At 38.2% G+C, this 22,348-nt stretch overlaps 1 protein-coding gene across 4 annotated transcripts in view; it reads right to left on the bottom strand.

Moving 5' to 3' along the window:
- Window positions 1-7,006: 7,006 nt before the first annotated feature.
- The window catches only part of BCL11B (BCL11 transcription factor B), a 92,729-nt gene continuing 77,387 nt past the window's right edge, over window positions 7,007-22,348 (bottom strand). For all 4 annotated transcript variants that reach the window (XM_009905264.2, XM_009905281.2, XM_009905273.2 and 1 more), the window contains one exon: window positions 7,007-12,333. In XM_009905264.2, the coding sequence (XP_009903566.1) occupies window positions 10,322-12,333 (2,012 nt within the window). In that variant the 3' untranslated portion in view covers window positions 7,007-10,321. The remainder of the gene's footprint in view (window positions 12,334-22,348) is intronic.

The raw sequence follows: 22,348 nt of genomic DNA, 5'->3' as shown, positions 1-22,348 counted from the left end.
GATTCTACAGCATTGTAAAACAAGATGTGCTAACTGAAATTGTATTGCTGTGATCCTTTCATCTTCTCAGATGCTTCATCTGTCAATGAAGAGCTGGTTAATCAATCTGACTGTACTGCGGTGGATGAAGAGCACACATGAAGGCTATCCTGCAACACTTTTATAGAAAGAATGAATTATATCAGAGAAGTAAATCACAAATACTTCACATTTAAAACTTCAAAACTAGCACATGCATAGAAACATTTTCATTGGTGAACATTTTTCATAAAGAGGCATGATTTTTGACTCAAATGTATTTTCTTCCACAAGAACATTCATGTTGTTAGTTGCTGGTAGATTGGGCATTTAAAATAGCTATGATTTCATACTATTACTTCAAGAGTCTCCACAATAAGCCAACTTATGAGCTAACTTTGAACCTCCTGCAGGTAGAGAAGTTTCCACCAGGATGGCATTCCAAGAGTTTCTCCATGGGATTAAAGGAACACTTACAAACCATACTGATCTGGAAATTACTCTGCAGTCTTTCACATCTAGTGAAAGGGTTAGACCACTGTCCTAGCCACGTGCTGTTTACCCTGAATTTGTTATATCTGTTGGTTACAGTGATGAGTTTCCACACCTGAAATATGGGGAATTAGGAGCTATGAGTTATGTCTCTACTAAAGATGCTTCTAGGCCACAAACTGAGACCAGGATGAGTCTGATATTTCAAAAATGTTCAGACATTAAAAGTAATAATTTAAGCCATTGGAATATGAGAATAATGTCTATGATGGGAGAGTTTTTTCCAAATTAACTTTGGACCACTGTCTTGTTTTCGAAAGTCATTTGGAAATGCAAGGCTTGTTAAAAATCAGTGGGTCTTAAAGCTCAAGTTACATCTAAAATGGGATTTATCTCCCATTTCACTTAGGTATTTTGAAATGTCTAACAGGCTTGATTCATCAGTGATCCTCCAATACATTCTTTTCATATGAACATTATTACCATGCGAAACATGATTTTCTCCCTTGTTTATATCTCTTAACATCTCCTTCCCTCTCCTCTTCTAATTCTGTAATTGTACCATTTCGTTCTGTCAGTCATTTGGGGGTATTTTGCAGGAATGATGCATTTTTCAGTGAAGCTGCATTATGTTACATCGTTGCTAAGAATTCAAAGTATTCTGTGATAAGTGCCTGGTTTCTGATTAGATTGCTGCAGCCACATTCTGAATAGAAACTACTATTGCTATCAATATCAATTTCCCCTCGTTTTCCTGATGGTTCACATTGGGAATGTATCATATGAAGACTATTCCTTTGGCCACCTTCTTCACTGCAAAAATTCTTCTCATTGTCACATCACAGAGAGTTAAATGATAAGTGTTTGTTTTGAAGTGTTTCCATGTCTGTTCAGCTTTTGTAATTTGTCTTTGTTTTCTTCATCTCTCCACATCTTGCACCTGTGGGATGACCCATACACCATGAAGAGTGAAGTCTCACATCCCCCAAACACACAGATAGTCATATCCATCTTTCCATACAAATTAATAGTTATAGTGAGGGGAAAAACAAACAAACAAATGAAAAAAAACCCCAAACTATAAACATATCTCCTAGTGGTACTTTGGTACAGCTGAAACTTCATGTGCCCCAGATTAATCTGGCTGGTCACTGAACTTTGCTTTATGATCTATTGGTTTCTAGCTAAAAACAGCATCTTGGGGATCTTAATAGTGTCTACTAGAGTGTTATATGGACATTGCCCACATGCAATGGCCACTCCAATTGTGATTTTCAGAGAGGGAACAAGATGTCTTCATTTATCATTGTAATATCCATTCTAAATCAGCTTTGCTGAAGGAACTGGCAGTCTTGAGGATACAGTGCCGTGGACTAAAATGAGGGCAGTTACACTTGTCTGTTATCAGAAATTCAAACAAAATCAATATTATACTCTATCTTTCTGCAAATACACTTGAAATGTGAATCTGAGTTATGTACACAGAAATGTATACATAGTTTTTGCACTCTCACATGCATGTAACTTGTTAGTCATAGGGCATCCATTCTTCATGCTGAAAATATTTTTGAAGAGTGATGTGTATTTTTTTGCATTATTGTAGTTCCTAGCCGGTTTATGATTGGTTTCTTTCATATTTTTGTTAGCTTTTGGTGTTCTATGATGATGCATATGACATCTACTATAATCAGCACTGGCACTTGGCAACTCTACATGAAAATATGTAAATGGTCCCCACTTGCACAGGAGGCATTTTACAGGTATGATGACAGAATAAGAAAGAAATAAAATGATCCACATCAATGGAAACCTATGCCTAACTTTCATGCAGAAAAAGTGATTTTAAATCAGTATAGTGTTTGTATAATGTAGTGGGCTTCTCATTAGTATGGGAAAAGGAATTAGAACATCTTTTGGAACTAGGCTAGCCCTCAAACTACACCCCACCAAGCCACAAAGCATGTGCCCACTCTCAATAAATTTAGTACCATATTGTTATACCCTGTGACTAAACCATGGGGAAATGGACAGTGACAAAACTGGATGAAGAGCCTTTTCTTACAAGCCACTGTTAAGTTTTTTTTCAATGGGTAAGTATAAAATAATGCTTGATTCTCTTCTGCGTAACATCTTCTTTAGGAAATGTACTGAAAGAAATAATCTTGTATTGGTAGTGGATGGGCAAAAGGACTGAATAGGTCTTTCCCATCTCTAAAATGAGTGATCTCAGAGAATGGCCTGTCATCTGTCAGACAGTGAAATGTGTGTTGTCATTGAGTAGCTAAAGGTCAGTGTTTCGCTGAGCTAGGAGAATAATTCAGAACAAGTCAACTATTAGGCAAATGTTGCCTCTTCTTTTCTTACAAGTTGTCTGCAAATAGATCACAGTTTTATCAAATATATTCATTACTCAGAATTATTTCCTGAATGATTTGGTGTATAATTATTGGTCTGTTCATAAGCTTTTCATTTTGACTGTTTAGTTTTCAAGAAACTGAATGTGCAGGTCACCTGGTATCTGTCTGTACTCTGATAGGGTAAATTGTAACTCTTAGAATCCACTTTCTCATGAAGACATCTCAGTCATGAAGTTAATTGTTCAGTGGCCACTGCTATTCTATGTCATTTATGTAATTTTTTTGCATATAAACCCACTAACCCAGATTCAATCCCACTTGAGCAATTAAACCACCGTCATAACCCTTTTCATCATTGTAATATTTACAATTGTGACTTAAAGTACTTCTCCTTTCATACAAAGTTTAAACTCTACTGGTTTCATTTGGATTTTTCGAAACCTTTTTCTTTTCCAGATTATAATAACAGTTCTTCTTAGGATTCATAAGCATGTGTGAAACCAAAGTATTCAACCCAAGAATGCTGCAAAGAGACTCATTTAAATTTAGTTGTTTGCAGCCTTCTTTGTGTGATTTCTCACATTTCCTCTGTCAAAAGGGCCTAATCCTGCTTTTTCCCTCATGCCAATGTGTGTGAGTAATCATGGTTCTGTCAGACAAGATTTAGCACATCCAACAGTGATGAGTTAAGGCATTAATACTACCAGGAGGTCCATGCTTCTCCTTGCAGGACAGATACCACTTCCCTAGCAGAGACAGTGGACAGGGAGTCCCTCAAAACCCTCTCAGCCACAGGCCAGGACATACAGCAGCAGCTACTGCTGCTAAATCTTCCAACACCACATCAACATCTGCGAGGCCTGCAATGCCATTAAAATTGACAAAATGACACAGTGGTGTAAAGCTCCACTAGAGTGAAGTCATGTTTATGGGGTGTCAAAAATACCCCATTCAAATGCTAACTGTTGAAAATTTAGAAGTAAAATGTAACAGCCTTTACAGCTCACTGCAGAAGTCATTCAAAATGAACGTGGCATTTGGGGAATTACACTGTGAACTATTACCCAATATAATTGTCAGCATTGGGTTCTGATTTCATTTTCACTAGTTTTTCATGAGTGCGACTTTTCAAAGCCTATAACTTTTATATCACTCAGAAGCCTTGATCCAGCAAAGTACTTACACGCATACCTAAATTTAGATTGTAGATTCAGGGAGCCTGAGATCAGGAAGGGACCATCTGTGGGAGCTCTTCTGTAGCACAAACCACTTAGCTTCCCCTTCTGACTTCTGAGTTGAGCCAAATACTTTAAAGTCCAGAAACAGCTCCTTTGAAATGAATTTCAATTACCCACCTGCTTTGAATCACAAGTGTATTACATAGTCTGTTGGACCAGGCCTTCAGGAAATCCGAATCTGGTCTCCAACACTCCAAATCTTTCCTGAGCTTTCCAATAATAGTTTGAATAACAATTCTCTTATTTAAAATTTCCATGCACTTGCTAACAGGTTGGCTTGATAAAGACTATCAGAAGAGTGAACTGCCTGTAGCTGTCAGCTCTTATCCTCAAACTGCAAATTGTGCAATATTCTGCCTTTAACTGTGCATGCCTTAGTCCCTAGATAAGGAGGAGGAGGAGGAGATGTTTAGCTGCCATTACATTTTGGTGCTTCTCACATAATAATACACAGTCTGTGGCCCAAATTCAGCTCCTAGTTCATTTGGTAAGTGTTGTCCTTATTTGCATTGACACCCAAGAAGCAAAACACATTAATAAACATAAGTGCATACAGTTAACAATTAAGTTTATGGGGCTGGAAAGAAACACAAGGGCAAATCTCTTCTCTCTGTCCAGAAAAATGTGCTAATTGCCCTAAATGTAACATAATTTCATGAGAAATTTGGCTGTCTCAAGCATTATTCTACCATTTTCTTTCAAGACTGCTACTTAGGAAATACATTGCATTATATTTAAGTCACAGGGGTCTAAGTAAGACTTGGGCATCTGCTTAGCATCGTATAAGGCGTTTATGTGTCCTCCCCAAACAAGAATTCTCTTCTGATTGACTCCCATGACAGAAAATATGGCACATACTAAAGCTGCGACGCACTGCTTCCTTCTTTTTTCCCCTTCCCACCCCTGAATTTCAAAAAACCAGGAAAGACAAGATTTGGAGATCAAGTCAAATGTCCAATTTATTTTTTATAACTTGAAACTGGAACAAACGTTGTTTTGAACGAGCGTACAAATGAAATGGTAGACACATGCTGAACTCAACAATGTGACAATAAGGGGAAAAAAAAAAAAAAAAAAAAAAGGGCCAAAAATCTTGTACAGAGAATAAAAGGAACAATAAATATTTCACTAAGCCATATTGAAATGACCTCCAGCCATCTCAACATTTTATCCATAATAAAAAAAAAAAAAAAAGGTGCTCTCGTTTTTTAAACAGAGCACAAATACCAAGCAATAATAAATAGTTCCAAACTTGTAGTAAAAGACAAAACCTCCAAGTAAACAACAAAAGCTCATACAATAAGTAATAGAAAAAGGTAATAAAAATATTTTGCCTTGCCGGTACAAATGCAAACAACTTAAATCAACGTTACTTTGCTTTGCAGTTCTAAAATACAAAGAGCACCATAAAAATGAGTTTGCCTGTGAAAAACAAAACCTCGGACTGTCTTTTGCAAAGGACTGGGATGAAATGCTGGAGTTTTGACCCTTTCCTTAAAAATCTGTACTTTTTCTTTCTAAAACCGGGTTCTCAGATCTGCCCTGTTGCCAAGGAAGTTGACTGGAGTTTTGCTCTGGACTTCAAAGGCAGTAGGACCAGACACAATGAAAAGAATAAATTCAACCTTAAATAATAGTAAAAACCTATTTAAATTGTGAAAAGAACTATGGCAGCATCATAGCTATTTTATATCTATGTTATATTGTGCTTATGGCCTAGTAAACTACAATTCTTCTAAGCAAGAAGAAAAGGAGAGCCATTTCATTATCACTACAGTCTGCAGAAACATAACCCTTGTGCTTTTGGGTGACTTACTGTTAGTTTCAGTGATCTAAGTCACAAGATTAGACAACTGCTGGTGTTACCTATCCTTGATAAATAAAAACAACAGAGAGACTGGAGATCCTAGGCAATTTACACCAAAATGAAAGGTGAAAATCTTTCTTAAATCAATGAATTGTGGACTGTAAATCTGCAGTCAATTCTGATCTTTGTTACGCTGATGCATATCCAAGAAATTGTGCTGAGTTCTATGGCATGACTCTGGATTTATACAAATGCCAAAGATCTGAATTTTGACCAAAAAGTGAAAATGTGCCTTTAGGGGACCACATTCCAGCCTCAGCTATGCTGGAGTAATCCATGACTATGAGTGATGGATAATTCCTGATTTATATTAATTCAATCCAGATCTGGAATTTGTCCGGAAGTCTTAAGAGTATATTGTTCAAGCCAGGAAGACACACCTATCTGATGGATAGCTGGACCAAATTTTCCCCACTGTCACATGCATACCTCTCCAATTGCTGCAGCAGTTCTGCATCGATGAAAGCAGCAGAATTTGGCATGGCAGTATGTTTTTTGGTTGTTTTTGTTTTAAGTTTTACTGTTATTTTCTCCAAGAGCAGTTGAGCATTTTCTCCTCCTCCCCCTCACTAGAGCATCAGTTCCTCTTCTGCCACCTGTCCTCCCATTGACCCAAATGTGTACGAGAGTGAAGGAACAACAAAGAAGAGAAAAATCAAAAGGCACAGGATTTCATCCCAGTCCCTCAAACATTCAGAAATTTATGGAATGTACAATTAGGAGTGAACAGCAGCAAAGCAGCTAATAACATGGACTGGCAAGACCTGTACATGGACTAGGTCCTGTTCTGACAGGGAAGAGGAGGGCTGTGCCTGGACCAATTTACTTCAACCTGGTGACAGCTGTACCACCAGCAGACCATTTTACCTTTTTATGTCAAAATGGGTGCAACATCTCTCACTTTTTGCTATAAAATGACTTTATTCCAGAGGGTGGTGGCAGGGTGCAGGGAGCAGTGACTGGAGAGAGGGTGGCTGGGAGAGGGAAGACGTGTTGCACAACTTGTTTGGAAGGGGGAAAATAAAACTCTCTCTCTCTCTCTCTCTCCCAAATCTGCAGGGAAGCTGTGGGATGTCACCCCAGACACCTTTCCAGGAACGGAATTTAATTTCACACAAATAGGCAATAATCATCCGGCCTGGTTCAACCATACCTGGTAAAACCTTGATGCAAGGGGTCCAGGCAACTTTGACATTATTTAGAGCCCTGTGGGAACAGCACTTTTTTGTAGGCCATTTCTGACAAAAAAAAATATATATACAACTAAAATTATTTGTGAACAACAAGAACAAAAAAAGTAAAAATAAAAAAGCGCTTAATTATTTTGTTTTGTTTCTTTTACTCAAAGGTCGTCTAACAACCCCCTTTTTTTCCTGTACAATAAGGACTTCACTTACAAATTTTTTTTTTTATTTTTGCAATATTTTATCCTGCCAAATTAAAAAAATATATTATGGCAGCCTGTTTGTTTGTTTTTATTTTTATTTCCAAATTCACTAACAAAAAGGTACATTAAATCCCTTTAAAAGGACAAGCGTACAGTTAAAAAATTACAAGCTTCAGTAAAAATACAGCAAGTGCCTACATCATATGAATCAACCAATATCAATATCCATTCCAGAAGGGGAAGGGAAAGGGGGAAGGAGAGAAAAAAAGACAAAAATAGGTACAGGTCAGAAACGTGATTTTTTTTTTCTCCTGCAAAGCAATAACAATATTAAGCACTTTTTTCTACATACTTTTTCTACATGGTGTAGCAATCACCTTTAAATCCCCGAATACGAGATTCTATACATTTTTCGAAATAAAAATTCAACACCCAAGGCAGAAAAAAATTTACTAAAACTCAAGACTTTACAGTTACAGTGACAAGAACAAATTTATAGACCCACCATTTAAATTTTACTGCAACATTTTCAAGGAAAAAAAGAAAGGGGATTTTTTTTGTTTTTTCTTTCTGGTTTTGTAAAATGCCCAGGCATTCTCCATTATTACAAATACTGGTCCACTTTTACAGTAATCAAGAAATTTTAATATATATAATATATACTAAAACCCCGTCACCAAAAGAAAACAATATACACATGGCCATTATGGCATTTCTTTTAATAACCTATTAAGCAAACTTTGAAAAAAAAAAAGATTGCTCAAACACACATACACACAATTTCTTTTTCTTTACCCTTGTATGTATTCAATACTGTAAACGTATTTTAAGACAGAGTGCACTAAATTTAACTTTTAAAAAAAATTAGCCGTTGTTCCTGAATTGTTTTTTGTTTTTGTTTTTCTCATTCAATGATAACAACTTGCAATTTGTGTCATTTGAGTTTTAATTCAGCAGTAAATCATTTCCATTCCATTTCCTAAGCAGCGTTGTCCTGAAAAAAAAAAAAAGGCTGAGAATAATTCAGCTAATGGATGTCCGAAGTTGTGCTGGGTATATATCTTCATTTGATTGGGTCTTATGGCATTTTCACGTCCACTATCTTCAACCAGTAATTTTTTGTTTTTCTTTTTGTGTTTTTTTTTTGTTTGTTTGTTTTGTTTTGTTTTTGTTAAGTAAATGTGGCTCTTTTTTTTTTTTCCTAAAGAATGTACTTTTCTTGCTTTACTTTTTTTTTTTTTTTAAAGTCTTTCATTTCACAAAAAGGTTTTGCATTTGTCTCAAGAGACTCAAATAGGAAGATCAGTTTTCAAGGCACTCACGTCAAATTGAATGGCAGTAGAAAAACTGTCCAATAAATTATTTTTATTTATTTTTCTTTATAGTGCCAGTATTGTGAATGCCATGCTTAGCAACACTGACACTTAATCTCAGCTGTTCCCTTACAGTTTAACCCACCTTTGGGCCAAGTAGAAGAATATGATGTAATTTCTTGTTGAGAAGCCATTTTTCTCTTTACCACAAACAAAAGCTTTAAAGTGCGGGTCAACGTAATTAAAATCTATAACCATAATTGTCCACAGTTTGATAATATCAGTCATAAAAGGCTTTTAAAATGTTGGAATTTGAAAGCAGAGCAAGTGCATTTTTATTTTCTTTACTTTTTTTTCCTGTCATAATACTTTTATCCGAATACAGTCCCATTCCGTTCCTAATTAAGTCATGGGGAAAACTCTTACCAATTTCATCAGGAGCAGAATCTTGCCAAGACAAGTAAATCAACTAGAATTTATTTTTCCCTTCCTTATAATAACATTATTGTACATCATATAAGACAGTTCTGATATTTCTTTTCATAAAGCACATGCCTATGAGTTTAGGCTTTTCATTGAGAAATTCCCACTTCCCATCCTCTAGTAAATGTTTTAATTACAGCAAATCTGGACTAAAGTAGAAGTCCTGAACTTAAATTTATGATTTTGTGGCTGAAAAAAAGAAAAAAAATTAAAAAGACAGCAAACAAACATGGCATTTTGCTCCTCCAACGTTTGAAAAGAATATTACAATACTCAATATGTATTTTTACTGTCTCCATGAAGAGTGGCAGGAGGGAAAGAGGGAAGGAAAGAAACCCCAAAAAGTGACAAAATGCCATTGTTATCTTGCCATAGCTTTTAACATGAAGAAACTCTCTGACAGTAATACACAATTAAGAATGCAGAGTTAAGGGTTTTTTTAACGTAGCTGCCTTCTGCACCTATGACTTTTTTGTTGCCATAACTTCAGTGACAAAATCCATCTAGAAAAGGTCTCTATCGTCAGCAACATTGTCAGTGCTACATACTCGATCCAATTCCAAAGAAAGTGCTAATTTTAAAGATTGTTATCCGCTGTACAATTTAGTTCACCCTAATCTTCAAGGTTATTTAAGAAAAGGTAAGGAAAAATAAAAAGAAAAAGGTATTTCTGTTCAAATGCTGGCTTCTTCACAAGAAATTACACACGCTTAGTTTAAATTTCAACAAAGCAGCGGCCCAAAAATTATAATTTTAAAGATATGTTTCTCTCCTACAATGCAAGTAATCTCAGGCTACGACTGGGTAAAATTAAAAAGGGATACCCAACAAAATTTAAAAAGAAATTTAAACAGAAAGAATAAAAAAATGTACCTGCACATGCCAAAAAAATTACAAAAAACCCAATAAATACAGAAATTATTGCACAGTTAAAAGGCTCCACAATTTTTACTGCCTTAATCAACCCTCGGGTTTAATAGAACTTTGTAGACACAGGTTATATTTAAGTGCCAAAGTCTGGCACCTACCATAGTTATGCTAAGTTATGTTTACGGAGGCAAGTTAGGTCATCTTTTCTCAGTTGGCAATAGTTAAACTGTACAAATAAAATGTTACCTAGACCCCTGAAATTTAACCTAGCGGGGGTGGGGGAGAGAGGGGGGGGTTTAGCTTCTTTCTGCCTGCTCAATTTTGACGTCATTTGTCAGCAAATGTTCTCCATGCCACTTTTTCATGTGTTTCTCCAGGGTGCTGTAAACACTGAAGGGCATCTGGCAAATGTCGCAGCGGTATACCTCCTTCCCTATCTGGCCATGCGTTTTCATATGGCGCGTCAGCTTACTGCTCTGGGCACATGCATAGTTGCAGAGCTCACATTTGTAAGGCCGCTCTCCAGTGTGGCTCCGACGGTGCACCGTCAAATTGCTGCAGTTCTTAAAGACCTTGCCACAGTACTCACATGTATCACTCCTGCGCCCTTCCTTCGAACTGGGTCGCCCAGGTCCGGGACCACTGATATGGGGAGTGCTGCCTCCACTTGCCGTGCCGCTGCGCCCTGAGAGACCCCCGTCCAGCATGTCCCCCGGCGGGGTGGAGAAACGCAGACTCCCATTCTCCGACGAGTGTTCGGAAGAGGTTGCAAAGGGGGATTGTCGGGAGTCTGTGAATCCGAGGAACGGATCCTTCATGAAGTGCCGCGATGCTGCATACCCTACCAGCCACTGGGAGTAAACGTTTTCGGAAGGTATTATCGTCGCTGGTGGCAAGTCCAAATCTTTCTCTACCTTTATTCTTTTAGAGGAATTGTTTAAACTGGGGCTCGTGATAGGCGTTGGCTTGCGAGGGAACAAGTTTGGGAAGGGTTCACCTGGGCCAAAGTTTCTTCCGTTGACTGTCCCTTCCTCAGTGCGGTCCAGCTCCCCTACCACTGAGTCTTCGTCACCTGGATCTCTCTGACAAAGGTCTCGAGGACACAAGTCTCGCTGGTCAGAAGACCTTTTCATGAAGCTACTCCTCTTCTGTTTTTCAGCTAGCATGTCATTATATTGCTGGATGGCACCTAGACTTACATTCTCAATTACTTTTCCCAGGACGAGGGATTTCTCGTCTGGCAGAGACTTGGAGCCGTTTTCTCTGTTACGACTCAGCTCCGAGTCCATACTGAAGCTTGATTCTGGCCGGCTCTCATTTTCAAGCTCCTCTTCCTCCTCCTCCTCCTCTTCTTCTTCCTCATTGTCATGGCCCAGGGAAGGATCACTCTCATTCCTGAAATCTGCCTCACTGGATTTCAGTCCCTCTCCAGTGAGCTCGCTTGTGCCTGGCTCAGGAGAACTAGTAGTGGACAGTCCATCATCTGACCTGCCTGTCATGGAGCCAGCTTTATGCATATGTGTTTTCATGTGGCGTTTTAGCTTGCTAGCCTGGGAGCAAGCATGGTCGCAGAGCTGACACTTGTAGGGCTTTTCTCCTGTGTGACTGCGCCGGTGCACAATAAGGTTACTCTGGAACTTGAATGTTTTCCCACAAAATTCACAGGACTTGCTCTTGGCCTGAGGCTGGGGAGGCGTAGTGCTGCTGGGGGGCATGGGGGGCAGTGGTGGGGTGCTCAAAAAAGGTGATTTAGGACTCGGCTGGAAAGGATTCAACAGGCGATGCATAGGGTTGGTGCGACTGGGTGAGACTGGCGGAGGGGTGGAACTGTTTCCTGCCAGCTCTCGAAGCCTTCTGGAGAAATCCATCGCTGGAGACTCAATTGCCATGGGGTTTAAACGCATAACTCTGTCAAAGGCACTGGGATGCTGGGCAACTAACCCCATTTCTTCGGCACTAAGGCGGTGTGGATCCAGATGATGACGAGGCGGTGGGCTAAACAGCGGAGGTGTGTTTGGGAGCCGACCCTCACCAAAGCCAGGATGTTCACGCAAGATGGGTCCTGTCATCCGCAAAAGATTGAAAGGGTTGTTGTCTCCAAGGAAATTCATCAGTGGGGACTGTGCAACAGTCTCCGGTCCCAGAGGAGGAGGGATGGTGATCCGTGGAGTGAGGGAACTGTTTGAAGGGCTTGTTTCCAGGTAGATGCGGAATCCATGTGTGTTCTGGGCATGCTGAAGCAAGAACCAAGCGCTATTAAAAGGCTGCTTGCATGTTGTGCAAATATAGCTTGAAGGCTCATCTTTACCTATAAAAGAAAAACAGAAAGAACATTCAAAAAATAATATAGCAGAGAACATTTAAATACAGTTGGCATACGCTTTATTTTGCTAACACATTTCCTCCTTGGCATTTCTGAAAGAAGGACTTAATTGCAATGTATTGACTGATATAAATTGTTGAACAGCACTTTTACTTACCACACTTATTCACTTAACATGTATGACAACTATCACACATATACGTTGATGCCATATACATTTATATCCTCTAACTCGCAAATAGAACCTTCCTTTATGACGCATAAAGATTCAAATCCTTTCAGGTGTTTATTCCACAAAAAGGAATTTGTTTCAAGGAATTTGACTACAGACAAAAACCAAGGAAAATGTGGTGTGGTAGGTTTTACAAGGCACCTGCAAGGAGCTTCAGTGTCACTTTCACTCTTTCATTCTTTATTTTTTACACTTTATGCAGCATTCCCCTCAGATTTTGCTAAATTTAATTTGTACATGCTTCAGTCATACCAGCACTTCCTTTTTTTAAAATACTATGTAGGCATTTAGCTGTGCAAGTCCTATTCAAGTCAACAGGAGCCTGGAAAATGTACCCCTACATAAACCACTTTGACTTTCTTTTCGCCAAAACACCAAGAAGCCACTCAAGTGAAACATCCGGTAATCAAAGCCGACAGCACAGTTGCAATTAACAGTAACAAATGTCGGGCTGTGCTTGAACTGAGTCCCAAGAATTCCTGAGCCTGAGCCTGCCTTCCAGTGTAGAAACGTTCACTACAGCCAAAAATATTGTTCTGTTTGCCTTTCTAGCCTATTTGAACGACAGCATAAAGGTGGAAAGCATTCCTTTAACCTTGATTCAGCTTTACATAAAGGACAGGTGTGGACAAGTCTGGGCTACAGTCATAATTTTGCTAGCTAGAAAATTCCAGTCCTGGGCACAATATAAACTATGTGCTATCTTCAAAAAGCACTTTCCTCCCTCCATCCCCCTCCTTTTTTCAATGCCTCTGCAAGACTCTAATAAATTCATAAATATGTGTCAACTTGAAAATCACGATCGGGGATTGCTTTTGCTGTTGTTGTTTTTAAACGAGGAGGAAGTTTCCTGAAAAAAACAACTTACCCATTTTGGAAAATCTGTAATTAATCTCTCGCTTGTTTGTTTGTTTATGAAAGCACATATTTTGGCTAGCAATGGTACCGCTGCACCTAAAGGCACTAAACTTCCTGAAAGTTCAGAGCCTGCCAACCTCCTCCTTGGTCTGTGTCTGCATGAGAACCCAAATGAAGTTTGATCTCAGCCCCTCTGCAAGAGCTCAGATCTGAAACTCACTAAACAAACCCTTTTCTAGACAGGGGGACTGAAATTCACAAAAGCCTGTTGCTTGAGTTTGGAAATGAAAGAGCTTATAAGGTGAACAGAACTACATCATCAAAAATACTATTGTAAACAGGAATGACTCAGCAGTGAAAAAAATAAAAGAAAGGGAAAAAAAAAAGAAAAAAAAATTAAAACTTGATCACGTCAGGAAAATCAGGATTGCTGCTGACTGAATTACCCTCTTCTGGCTGTTGCAGGAATGGCTGCTGCTAACAAAACCTACAAAACCATAGACAAGGAGGCTAGAAGATTATCAGCCTACCTATCACCCTGTCAGTCTATCTAATCTTACCACTCAGTGAACATCCATAAAAGCATAAAGGAAAAAGCATCTATCAGATTGAGACTTATTTACAAAGGTAGGTGATAAATGTGGTGCAGCATCTCTTACTCCTATTGATTTAGTAGGGCTGTTGCTGTGAATTGCAGCTTCAGACCCTGATTTTGGAGACGCTGACTCTCCAAAGCCAAGAAAACACATACACAACACGGCAGGCATTTCTGTCTGGCTGACATGGCCCCTATGGCCCAGCCCTGCATGCTATGTCAAATGGGACAGACTCAGTTCCTTTGATTAATCTCTAACAACTGCTACTGGAAAAAACATGTTTGGGAGCTGTACTCAGCTTGGAAAAAGTGCCTGTAACTGCTATTGACATTAATGAAAGCCACATACAAACACGGAAAGGAACCGATACATTATCCCTTAAAACTCTACGCAGCGCCATGGTAGTTAGGGAGTTTTATGTCAGCTCTGCAGCCAAAGCAACAGTAAATGCTCCCATTATTACTTCAAATATTTAAATTTCTTTTTCTTACAGAAATATGATGAAAATGTCTAGACCTTTAACTTTTCCTGCACAGCAACATGTGTAGTATAAAAAGTGACAGAAATCACTGAAGCAGACTAAAGTATATAACATACTCTGTCAAAAGCTTTTTTTAACAATATGTTTTACCTCAGCTCACCCTAGAATAGATTTTAATAAAGCCCCTTCTGAAGTGTGATCTAATAGCAAATGAAGTGCAGCATCTTACAAGGTCATACATCTTCAAATTTAAGAGTGCTCTGCACCCTTCACCTTCATTTTATCCACTCTAATTAATCGATTTATTACCCACAGCTGTTCGATTCTTTCATTTTTAAAGTCACAGCATGCATTCCTTTTTTTGCTGTGTTTTTTTCCTTTAGAAAATACGTGTGAGTATGTGAGTGTGTTCTTACATTATGCTTGCTTAGCTCAAGAGCTGACAGAAGAAAGCAAGCAACTGTATATAGACAATGATGACAACAACGGCAACACATTTACTTCAGCAAAGGCGCATACTTAAGGCAGAAAATTCCTGAGCAGGCTGAGGATCAAGGCCAATCCAAAACTGAAATGGCTGATTAAAAAAATTACCTTCAAAATGGCAGCTGGCAGGCTACTTGCTACTACATGTTACATGGAACTGAGATGTTTTGGTTTGGTTTATTCTCCAAAACTTTACCTCTGTGAAATTCAAGTGAGGAAAGTTAATCCCCTACCTTTTTAGTTTTCTTTCAAATAGAGCAAATTAGTGCTATTAGTGATCTAAGATTTACAAGCTAGCAGTCTTCTCTTCCTTTTTGATTTGTTTCACTTTTATGCTCCTTAACACTTCCCTTCAGAAGACCCTGGCATGACGGCAGAACTGACTGCAGGCTACCTGGCTACCAGCCTCTGACTGCTTCATGAGTGTTTGTGTGTGCATGCCTGTGTATACATGTATACATGTGTACATATATATACACACACATATGTATGAACTTTTACAACCCTCAAAAGAGTCTCCCCAGACTCCTCATTTTTAAAAAAATAATAAAAGAAAAACCCATATAAATAAAAATGTTCATTTCTACATTAGTACTTCATGGTTATCTCGCCTAGAAGTTGCTCTGAGCAGTGTAGGTCCTCACTTTTAAGAACAGAACAATGTCAAAAAAGTCTTTGAAGATCCACTTCATACATTTTTGTATTAAAAACGCACTAAATATTTTAAACATGCCCAGAAACTGCCACATATTGCTCAAGAATTATCCTTATATTTAATAATGCAGTGCACTTATACTATAAAACTCTTTGTTATAAGGCTACTTTTGATATATGGCTATCTTAATCCCTTGCCACCTGTACTGAAGTCTGTCTAAATACCCACTTTATGACAACTGTCTATGTAGGCTTTGCCATATGCAGTCTTTATCACTTTAGCACGTGCTTGACTTTGAGTATGTGAGTAATCAACATCAGTGAACTTAAGCATAGGCTGAAGTGCTCTGTTGGATAGTGAAGAAATTTTTAATGTGCTTAACTCTAAGCACAAGCCAAGACTCCATTAATTATGTTCAATGAATTGCACATGGATTCAACCCTACAGTCTGTAACTAGGCATGGTTTTTTGGACTGATGGATCAAGTTTAATTTCTTTTTTTACATTAGTTGATAAATATGGTATATGTACTGAAATGAGGCATCCAGGACACAAGCCCTGAGTATTCAATAGTAGCTTCAAATTTGTTTGACTAAAGTCAGATAAATACTGCCACTAGGAAAGATTTGTAGGGCTGGATCCTAATGAGATATAATTGTATAGGTTCAGAAACATTGGTATTACGGCCAGGAAGGACTGTGAAATCAAAAACTGAAAGGACTAGTATAAACCTTAAGGGTTAACCCTTACTACATTTCTCACCAAAAGAATGTCCACATCTATGTCATATATCCCACTTCAACAGCCATCTGCACTTACAGATAATATTTTGTCCTACCCGCACATACATGAAACAGATATTTAGTCTGCACCTCACATATAAATATCACCTAGTCCAGCAGTTCATAGTTGCATCCCCTTCTACCAACTTGATTCGGAAACACTAAGTGAGACAGAATTCACTCTGTGTTGAAGCACTCTGTGGCAATGGTTGACTATTTTCAGTATGTTAAAAAAAGTCTTCTTTCCAGCTCATATTGCTGAGTTCAACTGCCAACCATTAGATATTGCTGTGTTTTTTATCTGGTAGATCAAAAATTTTGTAGTATCCTCTCCCTATGTAGGTAAGTATAATCTGTGAACTTATTGAACACTCTTGCCTTTTCTGCATATTATGACAAAAGATGGTCTTTTCCAGAAGTATTAAAATCTGTTTCCTCCATTACTGCATGACAGATTATGTTCCATTCAAAATGTCAAAGCAATAATGAGCATTTTTCCTCTTTCATGAACAATACAAAACAAAGTTAAATTCAGATCCCACTTCACAAATTCTGCCTCTGCAGCAGGCAGTGAGAAAAGACAGGTCCATTTGTCCAGCCCAGAGTAGCTTGAGTGTGTGGACATTTACCCCGCTGCACCAGGCAGCCTGAATCCTGACTTATCTGTCCTCTGCAGTCTGACTTGTGTCATATAGTGATATGCAGATCATCCTTGCCCAGTTGGTATATGACTTTCTATATACCCTGAATGCTGGGTGCCTTTGCCTTGGAGATAAATTTCTCTCAAAATATCCTCAGTTATTCTGGATACCATCAAACAATAATCAGTATGAGATAAGAACTGTTGAGAATTCATTATTTTCTGCTGGGCTACAGTGACATCCAGTGCCTTTTGAATCCTCCCCTCAGCATGCCTGAGTAATTCTATTAGCTGTAACAGAGAACAAACTCTCCTTGCTTGTAATCACCCACCCATAACCCCTGCCAGGATTGCAGAGGACCCACAGTCAGGTCCACAAAACCACTACCATTCTTTACCTCTAGCAATATTTTCCAGATGATGTTTCTGGTTCCCTTTACAAAGTTACAACAGCAGCAATAAAAATGTTAAGAAATTTTAATGCTATTTTACTGCACCTTCAGAAGTTCAGGAAAAGCAGAAACTTGCAAGCTTAAACAAAAGGACACCTTTTAATGTATCACTCAGGAACAGACATGTATCAGCTTCCTACCATCTTCCCACCAATGTTACTGTCTTTTCCACCACGCGATTTTTAATGAGCATTTAAATAATTACTCCTTGTTATTATGATGGTTACTCTAATAATACCAATAAAGGTAGCCTGGATGCTCCATTTAAAAACACACTTTTAATTGAATTATTGTTAAATTAAAATGCCATAATTGAGAACACTACTTTAACAAGTCTCCTTATAAGACCAGCTGACATTAAAGAGAAGGGCATTAAATACTGGAAAGATGTAGTGTTTCATAGTGAAGAAAATATATGGCTTGTATGTGGTTTGACAGGTCACCTAGACAAAGGCCAAATACCTTCCAGGTGTCTGCAGTGTAAATCTGCAATGTGAACTCTATCAGTTCATGCCTGATGCTTGATCAAGTATTAAAAAATATTGCTACTAAAGGTATTTCTGCTGAAGAGGTTTTATAAACCATAGTACCACTCTAAATTATGGAAATTAGGAAGAACATTTGCTTACATATGTTCATGACTGAACAAGCATATGCTGAGAACACCCAGTCTTCAGAATTTTACCCTCCCTGCACTTCCTGGGGTGTTTGGAAGTCCTGCTACCTCCTTTTCAGAGAGACTGACAGTCTCGACTGAAATAAAAAAGAGAAGTTTGAAATAAGGTCCAAACCTGGATGAGGATCTCCACTGCCAGTCCAATGCCAATCACCACTTTTCAAGACCAAGTACAAAGGAATCATTTCTCTTTATGCCACTCTTCATTTTAAGTTTGTTTTGACAGCAACGTGAGCTGAAGATGTAAACCAAGCCAAACTCCTCTATCCACCTCCAAAGCTAACAGTGCATCCATCCTCACATTGCCTTGTCTGAAGGAAGGGCTCAAGAATGTCAGGCAGCATATTCTGCAAAGGGGACTATCACCAACAATTCAGGAAGTAAGCATCAACTGGCAACTAAAGTTGTTTTATTACTTAGCAAGACACTTGCAGTCTCACAACCTATGTACTTCAAATTCTCCACTCACATAAACAGATGTTCTCTTTTGGAAAGCTCAACCAAGCTGAAGCGCATCTCAGTCAAGAAAAGGAGCTGAAGATTAAGGTGCAAGAGTCCAAGTATAAGGGGCCACAGTGACTGTCATCATCTGAAAATGGGAGATCTCAGGATGAGGTCAGTGTAAGGAAAGAATATGACAGGGAAACATAAATTAAACATTTTTAAGAGGGGAATGGAAAAAATAAGTGTGTCCAAAGAAAGTAGAAGTAACCAAGAAGTGTTATTTCTCATTAACAGAATCCTGTTTCCTCCCATACTAGTCCCTGTTCTCTTTTTTCTGCCATGCCTCTTGAATAGCCTATTTCCTCCAGTGCCATCTTCAAGCAGAAGAAAAATCATGACTTCATGCAATATTCTTCTCCCACACACTGCCTGTGTGTTTTACAGCTTTCTGTCCTGACTAGCGAGACTGCAAGTTCTCAATACAGATTATACAAGAAGCTTTATTCTAAGAGAACCTACAAACCCCATAAGACCCCCTCACTCCCAGTGCTGATTTCAATTAGCAATGCGAATATTCTCAAGAGCATTTTCTACCTGTTGAAAAAGATCTACAATAGCATTGGTTGACATCAATATTCAATTATATTACACTACCGTTAGTAATGTAGTATTAAATCTCTCTGTGCTAAAGACAGCCACCAAACTGTCCTAAATGGATTATATGCTGCCCCATTTTTGGGAACCTATTTTATTTTCCGAAGCCATTTGTACTTTTCAGCTGTCCCCCTCTTCTCCTAAGCAGGAATGTACATCGGCCATTTATCATTCTTGTAATAATAATTTATTTATTTTTTTGTCAGAGGAATTATGTTATCACATGTGTGATAAAACCCAATCAAATTAATTACCAATCATATGGTCAAGAAGGCAGGCTGACCTGCTGCCTACAGTCAATCCTTTCATAATTCCAAGAACAAAGAGTATGAATCCTTGAAAGACTTAAGAGATACCAACCTGATACCTTAAAATCATACTCTTAGCCAAGCTCAGATTTGGAGTACCCTACTAAGAATTCGAAGTAGCTCCAATGACCACCAGTACAAATTTTTGTTTCCCCCAGAAAAACTATACCAGCTTATCAGAACCAAGGATCGCAGCTAGGCTTATGTGAATATGCCAACTTGTGATTTCTATTTTTCATTAAACTTCCTCCAGAAGCATTTTATATGTCCTCCTGGCATTTATACTTACAAGGAGACTACAGACAGACTACAGCCATGCATAACACAAACAGATGCTTCCTGCTTCTTAATGGACACAGGCGACCTTTGGTTGAAGATGCAGCTCATGTTCAATAGTCCCATTTTCTGTGAGACTTAATCATACCTCAGATCTGTACTGCCAGATTCACATAAATGAGCCAAATGTGCAGCTCAGTTTAATTTCCAGTGCATTACAAAATGGCAATATTATATTTATAGGTATAAAATGTCAATAGTCATTTTGGGCAACTTCCTTCTGGATGTCCAATTTCTCATTCCTTAAGAGAGCTTGTGGCTTACTGGAAGTGAATGTTCAGCCTACAGAAGAAGTACTTTTGCTTAATGCAGAAAAAGAAAGAAAAATGCATAGCAAAAATTGGATCTCTCAACACAGGAATTTTGACCCAGCAGTGGTATTACAATGGAAGATAAAAAGACATGTTTGTCATCTCTGAACACCTCCTTCTAATTGGTGTTAAATTCTAAAATACAAAGGCAATTTATAAAGCAGAGAAAGGGAGAAGTGTGAAAAGTAAGGAGCAAACAGCAAAATCAATATTAAAAGATCGATAGCGAATAAGTTAACTTTCAAATTAGCCCTTTGTGATACAACAGTTTCAATTGACTCCACCTTTAGCACCTAAACATCTCTATGTCTTTGGTTAGTTTCTCTGAACTTAAGATATCAGATAGCAGACTGAAAGGATGCTGTACAAACCTCCTGTATAAAATAGTGAGAACTATCAGTGAAAATTGGGAGTGTAATATGGAGGGCAAATGTACCCACTCAGGAGATTAAAAGACTATAGGACTACCCACAGCTAGTGGTTTAGTATATAGAATCCCATTTACAACATTCATGAAAACCCCTCGTACTGCTCAAGGACACTTTCAGGCCTCTTCTTTGCATAAGGTATTCAAATGCATTTGAAATAATAATCTTTTCTACAACATATGAACTATCCCAGCAGTTTCCCTTTAAATTGGTTTCCTGTAAATAGTTTTGTTCAAAACCTGGCTTTTTTTCTCTCCCAGTCGTTTCTAAGGTGCCATTTTCTCATTTTACAAGCAAGAATTCTCAGTAATCTGAATAGGAACTTAAAAGAGGACACATAAAGGAAATTGTCCGTGTCATATAATGGAAAAATAAAGAGTAAATTAGGAAAAAATAAAGAGCCGAAGACTGAAAACAAATTTTCCTTTTTTTTTTTTTTTCCTCAGGAGTACTTCAGCCTGTTTTACTACAACTTATTTCTTCAGAGTATTAGGTACCTATTCATAGTTAGTAAATGAAATAGCATTTTTTTTAAATTCATTGCTTCTTTAACAAATGCTAACTCCCATCTCTGCTTCTTAAAACCCACAAAATCTCCACGTTCAATCCTAAGAAGTATTATAAAGGCTGTAAATCTTGTTTTAATGGAATGTACATTTAGCTATGAGGAGATAATTGACGTTATGGAGGGCCTAGATGCTGAATTATATAGGTTATCTAATACAAAGGGGACTCATTACTGAAGCACTACAAACAAGTAGTAATATATGTATATTGTTCTGAGTGGCGTTATAGCAAAAGTGTTCGGGTCTGCAGGGATTTATAAAACACAAGAAAACAGCAGACATGCACTTGTAAATTTGTCTCATTTGTCTCTGAAGTTAAAGGTTATTCCCTTGATCTGAATTTGTAATAAAAACATACTAGACTAAGGTTTGTAGAGAATGTTTGAATATGTAAATTGTGTATAATGATAGGCAATTATAGGGTAAAAACTGGACCTTATGAATGTTACAGAATTGCATGGAGCATCAAAGTATTTTCCTTCAGATGAAATATTTATCTTCTATGCATGTTGTAAGCACTTTTCCAAAGGTATTCAGCAACCTATTTGAGTGTAGAGTTGACAAAAATCAAACCATTACAACCGACTAAGGCTGTGGTCTTATGCACAGGAGAAGCCACAGCTTTTTGCAGAATATACATAATAAATCTCTTGAACTAATGGTTCCGGAGATGGATCCTCAAGGACAGGTTCTACTGATTTTCACTCCCTTAGAAGAAAGCTAGTCAGATGTTTCTGGATTTTTATTATTTTTTTTTTAGGAAGATGTGGGGGTGGGAGCGTGGGGAGGGAGACTGGGGAGAATAACTAGGTAAGTGTGAATTTTCTTGGACTGATTCAATGAAGCCCCATTTCCCATTCAGTTTGTTGGCTGCTGTTTTCAGGGAAAAAAGCAAAGGAAAGGGCGGGGGGGAAGAAAAAAAAAAAAAGATGCTTCGAGATGGAAAGATGGAAAGGGGTAAAGCCAGGAGATGATACTGCAGTTTATGCTACTGAAGATAAGGTTTTCTCCTTCTCTGAGCACGACAGTCTGTTCAGGTTAACCAACTGCAGTGTTAGAATAACTCCAGCCGACTTGTCACAGAGTACAAAAGTC

This window comes from Dryobates pubescens, chromosome 5 (genome assembly GCF_014839835.1).
Source record: "Dryobates pubescens isolate bDryPub1 chromosome 5, bDryPub1.pri, whole genome shotgun sequence".
NCBI classification, from domain to species: Eukaryota; Metazoa; Chordata; class Aves; order Piciformes; family Picidae; genus Dryobates; species Dryobates pubescens.
The sequence above is the reverse complement of the archived record's forward strand: the minus strand, read 5'-3'. Positions and strand labels throughout refer to the sequence as shown.